Here is a 15779-nt window from a genome sequence, read left to right on the forward strand (position 1 = left end):
CACATAATGTAAAATGTGGTGTAGCGGCTGGTAGAGGGAAATCTGCGGGAAATCTGCTGAATTGCTTTACGGCACAAAGGAATATTGCTTTATAGCACCAACCAGGAAAAGGCTTGCTGTTCTTCCAGTGCTAATTCTTCTCACAATGTAAATTCTTAGATGGAAAAATCACTTTGAACAGGTTTATCCTCTTCAGTAAAGGGAAAGAGGAAACCTACGACTCAAGAAGCATCCATGCGAGGATCCATGCATCCATGCATAAGTCTTAAGTCAGTTCTTCTTAAGTCAGTTTATGGGAAATGTGGTCTTAATTTTGAGAAACAATAGCACTAACAATACCACTGGTGCCAGATATAGGCTACCAATCAACTCAAATATGGTCTCAGTTGTTTACAGTAATTAGGTATTTGACAATGATATATTGATGTTTAAAAATGCTACACAGAGCACCTTTGAATACCGACAAACAGTCATTATTTGTGCCTTTGCCATTAGAAACATGGGAGACTGAGAACTACCATCTCAGGGATAAACCAACTGTAATGCTGTTGCTGCACAAATGTATAATAGAGAAGAATAGACAATAATATGCAATTTGATGCAATGATACCGTAATGAGTGTAAGATATGGTGAAACATTGTTTATGGTTAATTAGATTTTCTATATGAGAGTGGGATGGGAAACCAGGAGTAAGAGCCAAGATATGAACGAGCGTTTCAGCATCGCCTAGTTAAAAGGAATCATCAAAGTGTAAATGAGAAAAAGTTTTAAAGTAGAGCAGTTCACCAAAAACATAGAACTGTCTCACAAAAGCTGTGTAATGACTTGCACTAGAATAAAAATTCACTGTAATTTTTTTTTTTTTTTTAATTTGGCACAGTGTTTTTTGGAAGACTACCAAGGAGCTTCCTGCAGCTTTGCCACAGCAGGGCGGCAATGATGTGGGTGCACATCTTTTTTTCCTTGTGATTAAAAGTTCTAATTGTTTGATTTACAATTTAACTGACAGGACTAATTTACATAGCAGAATTATTTATTCTCACTGGAATATTCATTTCCTGGTGTGAGAAGAAGTATGTCACAACTATTGAGCTTTAAATAGTTTCTTTCACTCCTTTTCTTCCTGACTGTCAAAAAGCGAAGACAGTCATAAAGATAGAAATGACAACCTTGTCTCCTCCCTGCTTCCCTCCTGCTTTTTCTCCTTAGTCCTCCCACACAAACGTCTTGAACAGCTGTACAAGGAGGACTGCAGGCTTTATTAGAGCAACATCCACTAACTTTCCCAGCTCCCAGCTAATTAGTTGCCACTTGGCAGGGAACAAAATAACAGTTTTGTTTACTTTAGCATGCGTTAGTCCATGAAGAACTGGTAGCAAATTAGGGCAGTTCATGCATTTTCATATCAAACAGACAGCAAAATTAACAGCTCAATCAATCCAATAGGAAGGAGTTACAAATTAGCATAAAATTAAATATTAATAAAATAAACTTTCAAAACAATCGCTGTGCTTTACGCCTGCCCCCAGATTACCAGTGCTCTATAAGGCAATGTTTGTTTGATGTTTTTTTGTATTTTGTTTATCAAGTGTGTGCCTTAGATGTTGCCATTTTTCCCCAAGTGACTTAGCTATAGAAATGAATTAATCAGAGGAACTAATTGTCATTTAAACACAAACAAAAACATTTCAAAAGTGGTAATTATGAGGATGAAAGTGCTGAGAATGCTGATAAAATAACACTAATGAGAAATGGAAAGCCAGTTGATAATTAATCAGTAAAATATGCTATCTCATTTACCAGTTTCCTCACATCCAGGTGAGGACTGAATTGAAAACTACACTGCGGTTGCACATTCAGATAGTCAAAGTTGGAAAATAATCTACCTTTTACCTATTATATTAAACAAGCATACATGTATGATGTATGACATTACATACATATTGAACGATGCATAAAATCAAATCAATTCCCATGCAATGTAGTCTGTATGAATAGCAAATGTAATCTTGTTGAGGTTACTGTGGCATGATATCTTCAATGTGAGGCTGTGGAACGTTTCTGTTTCCACTAAATGAACAAACATCTTCATATTGGGAAACTTATTGTGTACAAGGCTGGATTCTTTTCAGTTTTACAGACAATAAAATACATACACACGGGTCTATATATGGCTATGTATTCATCAACATGTTAGAAACCCCTTTATAATTGTGTTAAATGTCCGTATAAAATTATAAAAGACACACATAGAAAGACAATAGGACAATATTTAACTGTACCCTCAATAACTCAACTGTCTGACAGTAGATTCTCCTTGTTTAAACTCACAACAGCTAATGTAATAACTTCCCATTGATGTAATGAACCATTAATGTAATAACAATTTTATTACAAATAATATAATAAAAATACCTACCAATAATGCATAAACTCTTTCCTGTTAGCATAATAATTATTACATTATTGGGTTTTATTACAATAACGAGAAGATTGTCAGGTTTCAAACATGTAATAACTAAACTGATAATCTAATAATATGTAATAACTAAACTGATAGTCTAATAATAGTCACCGACTGTCACCCATTCACAACTTTGGTCATTAACTGTGGTGCCATACCTGAAAATGGGATATGTACAAAAAGTCCTTGGACATCATTGTAAATGGATCAAATTTAAAAATTTAAACCTTCTTGTTACTGTAATAAATTTGTAATATATTTTTTCAGACAGCATTTTTTTTTTTCCCCTTTCATCTGATTTTTAGGGGTGTCCTTTTTGGGGGCAATTTATTGAACTATGAAATAATACATTTGCATTGTATAATGGAAAATAAACACTCAATTCATACCAATAAGATTAGTTTTATTTTAAATCACAGAAGTTTTCTACTGCTTCAGGCTGTGTACTCGGTTGTTTTCTGATCAAAACCCAGAACGCAGTGACAGCTCAACAAACAAAATGTGAGGGGGCCCTGTTTGCTCCATCAATTTTTATTTCATAAGCATTTCATGAACTTTAATTGGCATTTTTGCCTTGAATCCTGTGTTTTTCTGACCCTCAGATTGATGTAACCTTCAAGCAAAGCTCTCGATACATGTGGAACACACAGGAAACATGTCAAATTAAATGAGGTTGCACTGCACAATGAGATATCAGGTGGAGAAATGTGTGTGTGTTAGTGTGTGTGTGTGCGCAGTGGAAGCTTACTTGTGTCCCAGCTCGTGGGCCACGGTGAAAGCCAGTGGGAGGCCGGTGTCCTCGCTGATGCTGCAGCTGCGGTGCGGCTGACACATCCCCGCCACATGGGACAAACCCAGGGTCTCACATGGCGTGTTGATGGCTGCACAGATGTCCTTCCTGTCAGAGGGGAAGGTGAAGGTGAAGGTGTTGGTCACATACTGGGTGAGATGGAGGGGGGGCAAAATAAGAGGGAGCGATATGGAGATGAGGATGAAGTGGAGATGGAGAAAGAATGAAATGATGGGAGATGAAAGAACTGAGGAGGAAGGTGAAGGGAAACAAGAAGGGTGTCACATCTGCTGAACCACTGTGTGCACTGATCATACAACTAATTAAAGTGTGTATTGACACTATTCCATCATTTATAAGGTTGCTTGTTAATGAAATAACTTCCCATTGACGTAATAAACATTAACTCTAATAACAATTTGCAGCTTATGGTGTAATAATCCTGTTAACATAATAAATGCCCCATTAATGTAATAAAAGTTACCCACCATTAACCTAGTAACTTTTTCCCTTTAATGTAGCATTATTGGGTTTTGTTTATAAAATACTTGAGTACAATAATGACAATAATAATACATTTTATTTGCAATGCACTTTTCATTACAAGTAAATAGAAATACAAAGTGATCTGACTGGCAATGTACGCTACAGTATTAAAGATCACTTAAGACTTCTTCCAAACAGGATTATTCCACCATTGGCTGCAAATTGTTATTATGTGAATGGTTTATTATGTTGATAGCAAGTTATTATATTAACAGTTGCTCTTTGCCTTTAATTTATAATCGATTGCTTACTTTATCACTGGAAAGTCCTCACAGTCATCCAGACAGCATTCCAATTCGCCAGTGGTTCGAAAATCAATTCTCTAGTTTTTGCTTAAAGTTGAAGGGAGAAGACCAGGGAAGGGAGGGAGCAGGGAGGAAAGCAAAAAAAGGCAAGATAGTGAAGTCAGAGGAAATAGGAGGAGAAACTACAGCAATAAAAAATTACATGAGGAGGTGAGGAGAGTGAAAAATTGGACATGGAATGATGGATAATGGTAGCAGCGAGGAGAGGTGAAGAGACTCCATCAGCCAGGGAGGAGGACAGAGGAAGATTTGAGGTAATGTGGAAATCAAAGGAATGGAGGAAGGGAGTAATGGCAACAGAAAAGTTGAAGGGACAGATAGCAAGACACGGAAAGAAACAGAAGAGTGAGAGAAGAGTGAGAGTGAAAGAAGTGAGAGAAGAAACTTTGTACTCTAGTATTTTTGCCTCTTACTTGTTTGTGCCTGTAATTGTCCCCCAAAACTTCCCACCATTCAGGGTGTAGTAATGACCCTTACTAGCGGGCGGGTGTAGTAATGACCCTTTCCACTCTCCCACCACTGAACTGTGTCTTTGCTGCGCTCTCACTCATCCATCATCCTTGCCCTTTTACTTGATCTCCCACTCTGGAAGGAAATCTACTGCTCAGCCAGCCAAAGCTTTGTTAAGGTGCTGGAGTTAAAAACAGTCAATTCAAAGAGGAACATCCACTCGCTTAAACCAAGGCAGGTTTCACATTCATTGGCTAAGCTTTGGGTCATTACGACCTTCATCAGAGCACTTGATCTCCCATTGCAATCACACTTCTCTTGATCTCTTGTCTTTTACTCCTTGCTCATGCCGATGCTTGTTATCTTTCCATTCCTGATGAGTAAGGGTGGTACAGTGACTATGTGCTTGTAAGTCTGTCATGAACATGTAATAAGACATCTCATTGGGGCTTCTGCCTCACAGAAGAGCTCACAAGGAATTGTTCACTCTTAAAAAAGTGTTCTAGTGCTTTCTAGGTGCTTGGGGGATGACGCAACATATCTCTACTATAGAAATGCATTATCATGTCTATTTTTCCTGATTTCTCTCTAATTTTTGCTTTTTTCTTGCGAAATATGGAATAGTTTTCAGTCTATAGGTCTCCTCTGATAATTAATCAAATGAAACAACCAGAAAAGGGAAAATCATTCTTTGGTTGAACTGTTCACCACTCCATATGCAGCCTGTGATGGGGGTCATGAGCAAGCATCGCTTCGTTTTAAGGGGTCACAAGCCAAAAAGATTGGCGACCACTGGTTTAGACTTATCAATCAGAAAGGATTCTGTCTCTGTCTTCCTGTGTCCTCCATGACACGTTTTATGTAATAACTAATGAACGAAGTGGACGGAGGATGGAAAAAGATCACAGAAGTTTACTTGTCAGCTGAGCGGATGATGTACTAGGTGGTGACTTGACTTACGTGAACAAATGGGAAGCCACAAGACCTGCTATGAGAACAACAAATCATGTCCAAACAGCCGAATAGTCTATAGTACAGAGCTGGTTGAGACAGCTTGTGTTTGTGTGCTTGTGTTCTTGAGGAGTTCATTCTTCCTAGACAACTTGGGAATGTTTTCCACAAGGACACAATTATCAACTTGGCATTCTTGGATTTGGTATTTTTTACTCATTTGCCTGGCTATAGGCTATGAGCATACTGAACATCATGAGAAGGGCAGAGCAGTTTCAATAGTATTATGCCAAACAAATCACAATGCAAGATTTCTTAAATATTAGATAAGTGGGATCTTTTCATACTTTTTGGCAGGCAGACTGCGTTATCTGTGGGCAGACTGCTTTGTTAAATAGTTTATTCATATTCACTGGTTATTCATTCATATTCAGACCCCTTAAACAGAGCATGGCCAGTAGCTGGGTTACTCCGCACATTGTCAGTCTCCCATTCATTTTCACATGAAACTGTCTCTTGATGACATCTCAGATTACTCATAGCTCTCTGATTTCTAGCTTTGAGAGAGCTTGAAATTCACACATTTAGAGTGAACTGTCCAAGACAACAATGCTGTCAGGTTGAACTGACAGGCACATACTCCAGTGAGGAACATTTCTCCTCCTGCCTCTGTAACGCTTGCTTGTTGGAATGGGTAGCAGTCCTTCCCTGTTGATAGGAAGTCAAGTGACTTCAATTTGAGGCTTTTGTTTGTGATATGAATGTGACATGAACAATGGAGCCTGCGGTCCCATATTTGGCAAGGCTTCAAACACCAAATATGGCAGACAGCCCCGGTAGAGTGCACTGTCTGTAATTTGTTTGCCAGATTTTCTCTCTGTTGTGATGATTCAAGCTATTATATGAAAAAAAAAATGAACCAGATAGTAGGAGCTGATTACTGAATAGGCAGCGAGCTAGAGAGGGTGTTTTTCACTGTAAATTGGCAAGCTCCTCATTCTATCATCAACCAACTAGTCCACCTTTCTGTCCCTTGTTTCCAACTAGCACATACACACATACTGAGCACATGTCTTTAGGTTTAGAGGTTTACATCAGCTTCAGATAGCATTCACTAGCTCTACTGTTAACAATGGGAATAACATGTAAAATCTATTTTGGGGTTATCCTTGAGTGGGTGTCATCAAAACCCAGTTATATCTAGAAATTGATGAATAATAACAGAAATGAAACAGCTAACAATCTCATTCTCTCAGTAGATTGTTGTGAGAGCGTTTGCATTGACCTTCAACTGCCCTGCTATGCTCTATTGCCTTGCCTATTGCAATTGATCCAATGAGGCACCTGGGACCTGATTACTGGTTACTCTGGGATCTGAAAACTATTAAAATTACAGTTGCTACCATCATGTTGGTAACATGGCAACTGAGAGATGTCCAAACACACAATGAGATAAGCCACAATATGTGAGCGATGAAAATAAACCTGATCAAAATTTGATGAGAATCTTTCACATACAGATGCAACCATCTGATCAGCGAATCAGTAACTGCTGTGGAATGACAGACATCAGCAAACATAAATTAGGACTCAGCAGTAGCTGTGCTCTTGGGCCATAGGTATTGATGTGATGATGAGAAAAATAGCCTACTGGATTTTATTTACCTGGTGAGCAGGACTGCCACATCGTGGTGGAGCGGGTGTTCGTCTCCCTTCATGTTGAGTCGTTTCTGCCATTTACAGAAGCTGCTCAAGCTGTTGTCAGCATGATGGGTAATCTTCAAGTCATCCTGTCATCCGCAAACACCATTGAGAGGAAGGCAAGAGTACTTAAACATCACAAATTAGCAGCATATGCACTGTAAGTGCACAAAATGAGCCATCACTTGTGCACAGAACTTGAAAAATACAAGGGCTGGGTGACGGGAAATGGCATAAATTAGGCACTTTAGGTTCTGTTAGAGGACACCATCCTAGAAGTGGCCATTTAGGCTATTCTAATAACAGTCATTGAGACAACAGTAAGGTGAAAGATTCATTTCTCACTGTGTTGTTGCTCTGTATACTTTGACTTTGGGCCTCTGACTTTTGTCAAAACCTATTTGTTCCCTTCTCCCACCAAGCCTGCAAGCCGTATAGTTTTTACTGTCATTTTCAAAGTTGGCTTGGACCAGCTGATGTGTTCCAGGATGATGCGTGATGATTTGGTTCAAAGTATCAAAAAGCAGCAATAAACATTCAGAATTGAAGTAGTATGGAGGTATATTCTTAGGTTAGGAACTGCTGCTTCAACAACAGGATAAGAGCCGTTACTCTCTCTGAGGTAAGAGACGAAGTAACAACGGAACAACAGAAGACAAATACGATCTTTTCTAACAAGGTCAGAAATACCTTAGCTGACGCAAGCACAGTCTTCAGCGTCAACACTGCCTCAACAATTATACTTTGCGTTTGTATGGATAAAAGCACATCTACTTCATGTCACTTCTTGCGTCAATTCTCATCACAGACTAGGAATGATCAAAGATTTCTAGCATCACACCCCCTCAGGTCCTTCGGTAGGAGGGGCAGCGCCGAGTGAATCTTCTAATGACATGCCATTAGATGGTGTCACATGAAATGCTGTTTGTGATCTGAATTGTAATCAGAGACTGTTGAGAACGACTAAAGACAGAAATCGGGTGTGAGCTTAAACGGTTTGGGGGTGTAGTTGGATGAGCAGAATCTCTATGGCTCCTCGCTGTTTCTCATGCTCATGTTCTTATATTCTCACTCACTAATGAATGTGTGACCATGCCTTTACTCTTACCAGGCTGTCAGGCTCTGAACTGACAGATACTGTATGCTAGGAGCTACTTATAAAAAAAATGTGATACGGTTTTTCCACAGCTGTGGATATAATAAACAACATTTGTAGGATGCATGCGTGCAAATGGAGGAAGAGTAAATATTACACCAAGCAGCCTCCAATATCAAGTGTGTGTCAAGTGAATAAGATACGGAAGCCTTCAGAGGCAACAGAAAAAAAAGAAACGGATCGCAATATCTAAGTTCCATCTATTGCCTTCCATCTTTTTCTCTCCCATGTTTATATCAATATATTGATTCACAAACAGGTGGGAAAAAAAATCACCAGGATCTATTCTCTAAGTTCTACCATTTTTTTTCTCCTGTTTTTATCCCAGTATACAGTATTGACTTACCAAAAGGTGAAATAAAAAAAATCGCCAGGATCCTTTTTTCTCAATATATTGACTTAGTGAGCAAGCTAACAGGCTAACAGGAAGCGACCTCAACCTTTCTGTGAGCGTGAAGAAAGTTTATTCTCCACTATGAAAAATGTCTTGCCCTCCTGCATTTGTCCCAATGCACAAGAAGGGATGTCCCAGAGTCCTCAACGTCTACAAACCGGCAGCACTGTCATTTTCTATAATGAAGTCCTTCACTGCACTGACAAACTTGTTAAATATTTTATCTTGCATCCAGACTTATCAAGCTTATTTTAGGATTTTTTTTTTGAAATCATCTTACTGCACTGGCAAATAATTTTACCAGTTTCAACAAATGTGCCTTTTTTGTCAGGATAATGTAACTTGTTTGTCTTGGAGAAAGTTCCTTGTTTTTCGAGATTTTCTTCATTGTTTTATGATGATTTCTTGAAAGAAGTCATGTTGGCATTTAAGTGAAATTTAATGAAACCAGCAAGAATATCTGCCAGTGCAGTGAGATAATTTGACTAAAAATATCATGAAATAAGCTTGATAGGTCCGGAAACAAGTTAAAATCACTCGACAGCTTGACATTTTCGCAGTGTTCGAGAGGTTGGTCCTGCAGAACCACAGATCCATGGTAAAGGACTCTCTGGACCCTCACAGCTTTCACCCATCTAGGGCTTACATGGTCAGAAACATGTTCTTCGAGTTCTCTAGAGCTTTAACACCATGCGGCATCCGGCCCCTCCTGCTCAGGAATAATCTAAGAGCAACACAGGTGGAGAACGCCATGGTATCCTGGGTTGGGTTATGGTTTACCTAATCAGCAGGCTGCACTTTGTTCGCCTCCAGAGCAACATGTCAAACATGACAGAGAGCAACATGGGGGAGCCTCAAGGGAAACTACAGATGCCTTTCTTGTTCACTATCTACAGATACAGATGTCAGATTCAACTCTGGGACATGACAACTGCAGAATTTCCCTGACAATTCCTCCATTGTGGGACTCATCATGGAGATCAGTGATAAAGGGTATAGGAGTCTGGTGGAGAGCTTCGTCGAGTGGTGCGAGGACGACCGTCTGCAGCTCAACATCCGTGAGACGAAGGAGCTGGGAGTGGACCTCCGATGGAGCAGGAGGTCACTGACACCTGTCATCATCCAGGGAGGTGCAGTCTTACGAGTTCTTGGCATTGCATATCATCAAACAAATTGGACTGGTTTGACACCACAAACACTCCCTACAAGGAAAAGACAGAGTAGACTGCTCTTCTTGAGGAGGCTCAAGTGGCAGAGGGGGAGATGAGGTCTAAACTGAATACCGTTTTGGATAATGCCTCCCATCCTCTCGGAAATGATGCGGCTACATATCACCTTTAATCTCCTATGCTTATCCTCCAGAGGCGTACTAAGGAACACTTCAAGGAGCACTTGTGCCGACTCTATTCTTGTCTATATAATATTCTCTGCAGCTGAAATGACCCAATTTCCCCTCAGGGATCATTTAAATGTCATCTAATCCCACTTCAAACCAGAAATCTTGACCATAACATGACCTTGGTTAGAACCATTATGAATGCACCTTTACTAACAGTAAGCCCCATATGTATTTGGACACTATTTGGTGTTTTGTCAGCTTTATTTTGAGGATATTTTTACTCTCATATGCTGTATACTTTCTTTCTTCTAAATGTCTGCATAAATCTCTTCAGACTCTTGATAGGACATTGTCAGGTTTTCTTTTCAGACATTTCACTGTATTTCTAACAATTCAGCTATGACTATACTCAGCCTTAAATGACTCTGGGCCAGTATGGAGTACATGGTTGAGGTACAGTGGCTATCAAAAGTATTCACCCCCTTGGCTTTTTTGCATTTACTCTTGTGCTACAAAAGTAGTTCAAAATGCATTTATTTCGGTCTATATAAATTACTCTTTCCTATCCAAGTGGAATGGAAATTCAAGAAATTTTCAACAACAGAAAAATTCAAAATTCTTGCAAACCTATTCACCGCCTTTACCCACATGGGCTAAATATGTCTCACTAAGAAAAAACGTTTTCGTAACATGTATTATTCATACTTCAAATTACTCTAATTTTACCTTTCTTGTTACAAGGTCTTGTACCAAGTCTCTTCAATAGATCTTGTTAGGGTTTTAATGTGTACTAGGGTGTAATCTGCTGCTGGAAAGAGAACCTGACAGTAAGACTTACAGTAGTCTGGTGACATTTATGCTCTTCAGACTTTTAAAAGTCATTCCACATTGAGAATTATCTTTATATAGAGATAGAAAATGACTGCTTTATTAAATTATATAAAATCTGATTGTCTGTGCTTTAACCACATCGTCATCGTGTCATTTCATATCCAAAGTATCCAAAGTAATGAAAATATGGAGCTTAGAGGGTCACTGTCCAAAACCCTTAAACAGCTCACTGTATATGTGTAGCACAGTGTATAATGGTATATGGAATACAATCCACTGTTGGTGGACTGTATTACAAAGGTGGTCAACTGGCCAGCTGAGATAGTGGATAACAATAGTGGGCCCATTACCATAAAGGACAATACTATCAACACACACACAGAAACACACAAAAAAACACTGTACCCATGCTATATATTATGTTCAATATGAGGGATACAGTTTGTAACATTTCTGTTCTTCGAAATGGGTATAATCGACAACCACAATGCATATCTGTTGATGCAAGCCTATAGAGATGAGTGTTAAAATGGAAGCATGGAATCATCTGCATCTGACATAACATACAACAAAATAGTCTTCTCCCAATCTTCTCCCAATTTCACAGCTGAATGAGTGCAATATTTACGCTTTCTGTTCTTTGAAATGGGTATAATCGACACATTTTTAGACTATATTGTCAACATACAAAAATGTGTTTTTACCTCGTCCTGCTCCAGCAGGATGAGACGAACAACTGCAATGTTGATTGCGTTTCCGATACTGGCATCCCGGAACAGACCCGACACCTGAAGCACACATTAACTATTGTTAGTAATGCATTTGGGTGTTGATACCTTGTCTTTCAAGAGTGGACACTACTGTCAAGAAAAATCATAATACAATGTATAGGTATACAATATATATTATGTCATATTTCATATTATATAAGCTGTACATAAGAAAATGGCAGGAATATCTCTAAAAGTAAATGTACTTAAAAAAGATTGATTAATTTTAAAACTTTCACATGATGGCAAACCACTGAATCAGCATGCAGAAAACACAACAGTCAATACAATATAAACAATACCCTGAAATTGAGTTGCTTTTTTTTATTTTACACACAATATACCTTAAAATTGTTGTTTCATCTATCTTTTTCAGTGTTCAATAGCAATCAGAGAAAAACATGTTGGATTTCAATCATCTCAGAACTATTCCACTTTAAGGTAAACACACACATTGAAAATGTATGCAAAAAAATAAAGAAATAATAAAACACAGAAAAACAAATTCCCTTCCACAAACATCTTGTGGTCTGTTTGGATATTTCCATTTCTCTCATTCTTTCCTTTTACGCATCAAGCAATTTATACGATAATGTGAGTGATTCACAAAGGAATCCCTTGGTGGATATAAACAGCAAACAACCTGAGTCTGGAATTTTAACAACAACTCAACCCATCAGCATCAAGCTTCCGCACTGAGTCATAATCCCCCTCTCATAAAAAAACTATTATATTGTTTAGTGTCAAACTTTGCTGCAATCATAGTTTGATTACCTAACCTAACACTTCTATACTAGTATGAACAGTTGGTAGGCCTACCAACAGCGTAGGAGGGCGCTTTATGTTTGATGTGTTAAAGGCACAGTCTGTGCCTCAGATGTGCCTAAGTTATGTTTTATAGCTGTAATGCCTAAGGAGCAGGATTGTGTTCATATTTGGTTTGACATTGTTTGACATGTATGGAGGTGTATTATATTTGTTCTTTCGCTCTCAGTATGTTATTGCTCTTGTTTGTTATGTTTGTAGTGTCTTGTAAGCCCATGCGGGCTGGGCACCTTTTGGTGCATGACACTTTGAGAAATAAATTACTTACTGGTTTGACAATAATGTAGGTTTGCATTTATCAAGATGCGTCAACACATGTTCTTTGATTAGCTTTTCATTAAGTTTCTTTTGACACACGTCAGCTCTGTCTCTGGTTTGAGCTCCTTCTTCATCAACTAACAAGGAGGGCTGGAGTGGAAAAGTCAAGTGAGTGGGTAGTGTGAAATGAAACTCTTTATATATCTTGACAGCTAATGGTACCAAACCAAGGATGTGTGTGACAACCTTGCAGTACTGAACAGAACTGTACAGAGGGATGGAGGTAAAGTAATTGTTGTTATGGGTAATTACTGAGGAACGGAGAATGGTCAGGGTCAACATCTCCTACAGATGAGAGGTGAAAAACGGTGCAGGACTTTGTTCTGACACGCGAGAGTGTGAGTGCTATTATCAAAACGCACAAGCTCACTCAACAGAGATTTCCTCTTAAAACAAAAATCAAAACTTTCATCATTGTGTCCTCATGACAATGGCCTCGTGAGAAGAAAAACCTTGTAAGACTGGAAAGGAGCTTATTGTCTATTTCTATGGTGTGAAGCAGCCTTCACCTTCCAAGACACAACAATGGTCTATTAAAAATCTTTGTAAAACAATTTTTTTTTATTCAAGTATTTGGTATGACTAACACAGGGTTGAACCCAAAACCTCTGGACACAGCTGAGGCTCTGATCTGGTTAATATAGTCGGAGAGAGAGAAGAATATTGAACCCAAAACAAAGTTGAAATGGGGAAACATGGATGGAAAGTGCGCAAAGAATTTTATAGGCTAAAATGAGCAGCAGTGGAAACAGTATATATATAAGGATATTGGAAATTAGAAAATACAAATCTGTTGATTCAAGCCTATAGAAATGAGTCTTACAATGGAAGCTCTGGTGCAGGCAAACATCTACATCTGACACTAGATACAACAACATAATCTCCCAATTTCACAGCTGAATGAGTGCAAGATTTGCACTGCTTGAGGTCTTATTTCAGTTAAGTTTTCAGCACTTAATTATGGTAATGATAATTAAGATGTTAATAGTTAAAAGACAGTTGCAGACGATTTGATCATAAGATACTGTACGTATGTGATAAGTGGACAAAATTTTGCACACCAGCTTGAGAGTGGAGATGATTAAAACAGTGGCCAGTTCCCTCACACGTAATGTGCCGATGCATTTCTACATTATAGTTCCTAACACGTTTGTTCTATTCTTCAGTGAGCAACACGACACTGTCGGGAGGATTGGAGCTGCATGTGCTGAACGGTTCTGTTAGAGCGTTGCTGTGATTTCTTTTTAAATTGTTTCATTTGCAGTTAAAGCCGACTTTGAAATGTCAGCCAGCTGTGTCGAGCACGGGAGGCCACGACTGCTTCTAAAAGGCTTGGTCCTCTGTTGAGAATAACCACATTAAATGAAGAATTTAACATTGTGCTTCTCTTGACCAGCCAGCTAGTTCAAAACTACTTTGAAGGAGTTTGTGACTATAAAAAAAAATTCTGAAATTCTGGCTCAATCCAGGCTGACCTCATTGGTGTTCAGCGGGCCTTGTCAGGGTGCAAATGAGAAAACTAACCATAATGAACAAAGACCTTCTTGTTCACTTTAAGTCTAATCTTGTCCATAATGTCCACTGAATTAGCTCCTCTTTTCAAAATTCACCTTAACTTCTGAACAACAACCATTTTCCAGACATACAGTATTTCTCATCCCGCAGTCACATGATGGAACGTATTCATAAACATAATAAAATGCTGCAGATCTGAGATAAACAGTTCATTTACTGCACATCAGAGTTGTTTTATCATTTCAACAACACTCACCCAACACTCGTCAAATGCCATTCATTTTTCTTGCTGCTGGGCAAATAGTCTCCACACAACACTTTCTGTACAGAGGTTTGTAATTGTGGCACTGCAGACAGAGACGCTCTGACGGTCTGATAAAGGAACTCATTCATCGTAACACTGTTTGTGTCCTATGTTTCTCACAGTACAGCTGTTATTACTCATAGACCTTCATGGTGCTCAACTTGTAGCTGGATCAACTTTGAAACATTTTTTGAAAAGCTTCTCAATTACGTCACTTGCTTTCAGCCGCAGTTTTTATTGTCATGACCTATTTTTTCCCACTGTTCATCCTGTGAGTAAAAATAGATCTACCTACCATTTAAATCTCCTGGATTGTTTAAGCAACAATATGCTGTTGTTTATACACGTTTCCTCTCCAGCCACATAGTGTAAACTCAGCACTTTGCTGTAGTCCTGAGGGTAAAATGTGGATTGAGTGCATCTTGAAATCCCATTGCATCTTTCATTACTATCATCGATATGATCTCCTCCTTGATAACATACAGTAACTATATGGCACTCAGTAGCTCTACTACTAACACTGTACAATTGTCAATATATGCCAGTTCCACATGTCGGATTTTCACCAAAAGTTAATCGTTTCTTCCATGCCAATTTGTTTCACATTTTCATGACTGGACCGATCTACCTGTTCAAATTCTCACCACTTTGAAGTGTTTTAGCCAATTATCACAACACCACATGGCCAATCAGCACTAGCCTATATCTTAGGGCTGCCCTTCTACCACTGTGCCAAGTTTTGGAAAAATTGGAAGGGCGGTTATGTCTAAACCAGAAATGAGCTCTCCAGTGCCTCCATGTTGTTTGATTGGGCCATTTATGGAGGGTTTGCCTCTTCTTATGTTTGCCGATTGGCCACAAATTTTGATGGTGTTACGTAAATCCGTTCAGAAGTTATATGCGTTTTTATGAGAAGCCACGGCCACTGCCACGCCCCCCTTTGGCCAATCGGTGCAAAAACTTAATCAGTAATTCTTTGCCCAATGAACAAACCTGACACAAAGTTTCATGCAAATCCGTTCAGAACTTTTTGAGTTATCCTGCTAACAAACAGACAGACAGACAGATGGAACGGGGCAAAAACAAAACTCCATTGGAGGTAATAACAAATATCTCAGA

The 15779-nt window shown here is 38.8% G+C and overlaps 1 protein-coding gene across 1 annotated transcript in view; it reads right to left on the reverse strand.

The window, feature by feature from the left end:
* adamts7 (a disintegrin-like and metallopeptidase (reprolysin type) with thrombospondin type 1 motif, 7) overlaps positions 1-15779 on the reverse strand; it is a 103412-nt gene that overhangs the window by 71667 nt on the left and 15966 nt on the right. Inside the window, exons 5-7 of the mRNA XM_071922485.2 lie at positions 11633-11716; positions 7173-7297; positions 3214-3363 (exon numbers count right to left, since the gene is read on the reverse strand). Coding sequence (XP_071778586.2) covers positions 3214-3363; positions 7173-7297; positions 11633-11716 — 359 coding nt within the window. The remainder of the gene's footprint in view (positions 1-3213; positions 3364-7172; positions 7298-11632; positions 11717-15779) is intronic.

This window comes from Centroberyx gerrardi, chromosome 1, assembly GCF_048128805.1.
Source record: "Centroberyx gerrardi isolate f3 chromosome 1, fCenGer3.hap1.cur.20231027, whole genome shotgun sequence".
NCBI classification, from domain to species: Eukaryota; Metazoa; Chordata; class Actinopteri; order Beryciformes; family Berycidae; genus Centroberyx; species Centroberyx gerrardi.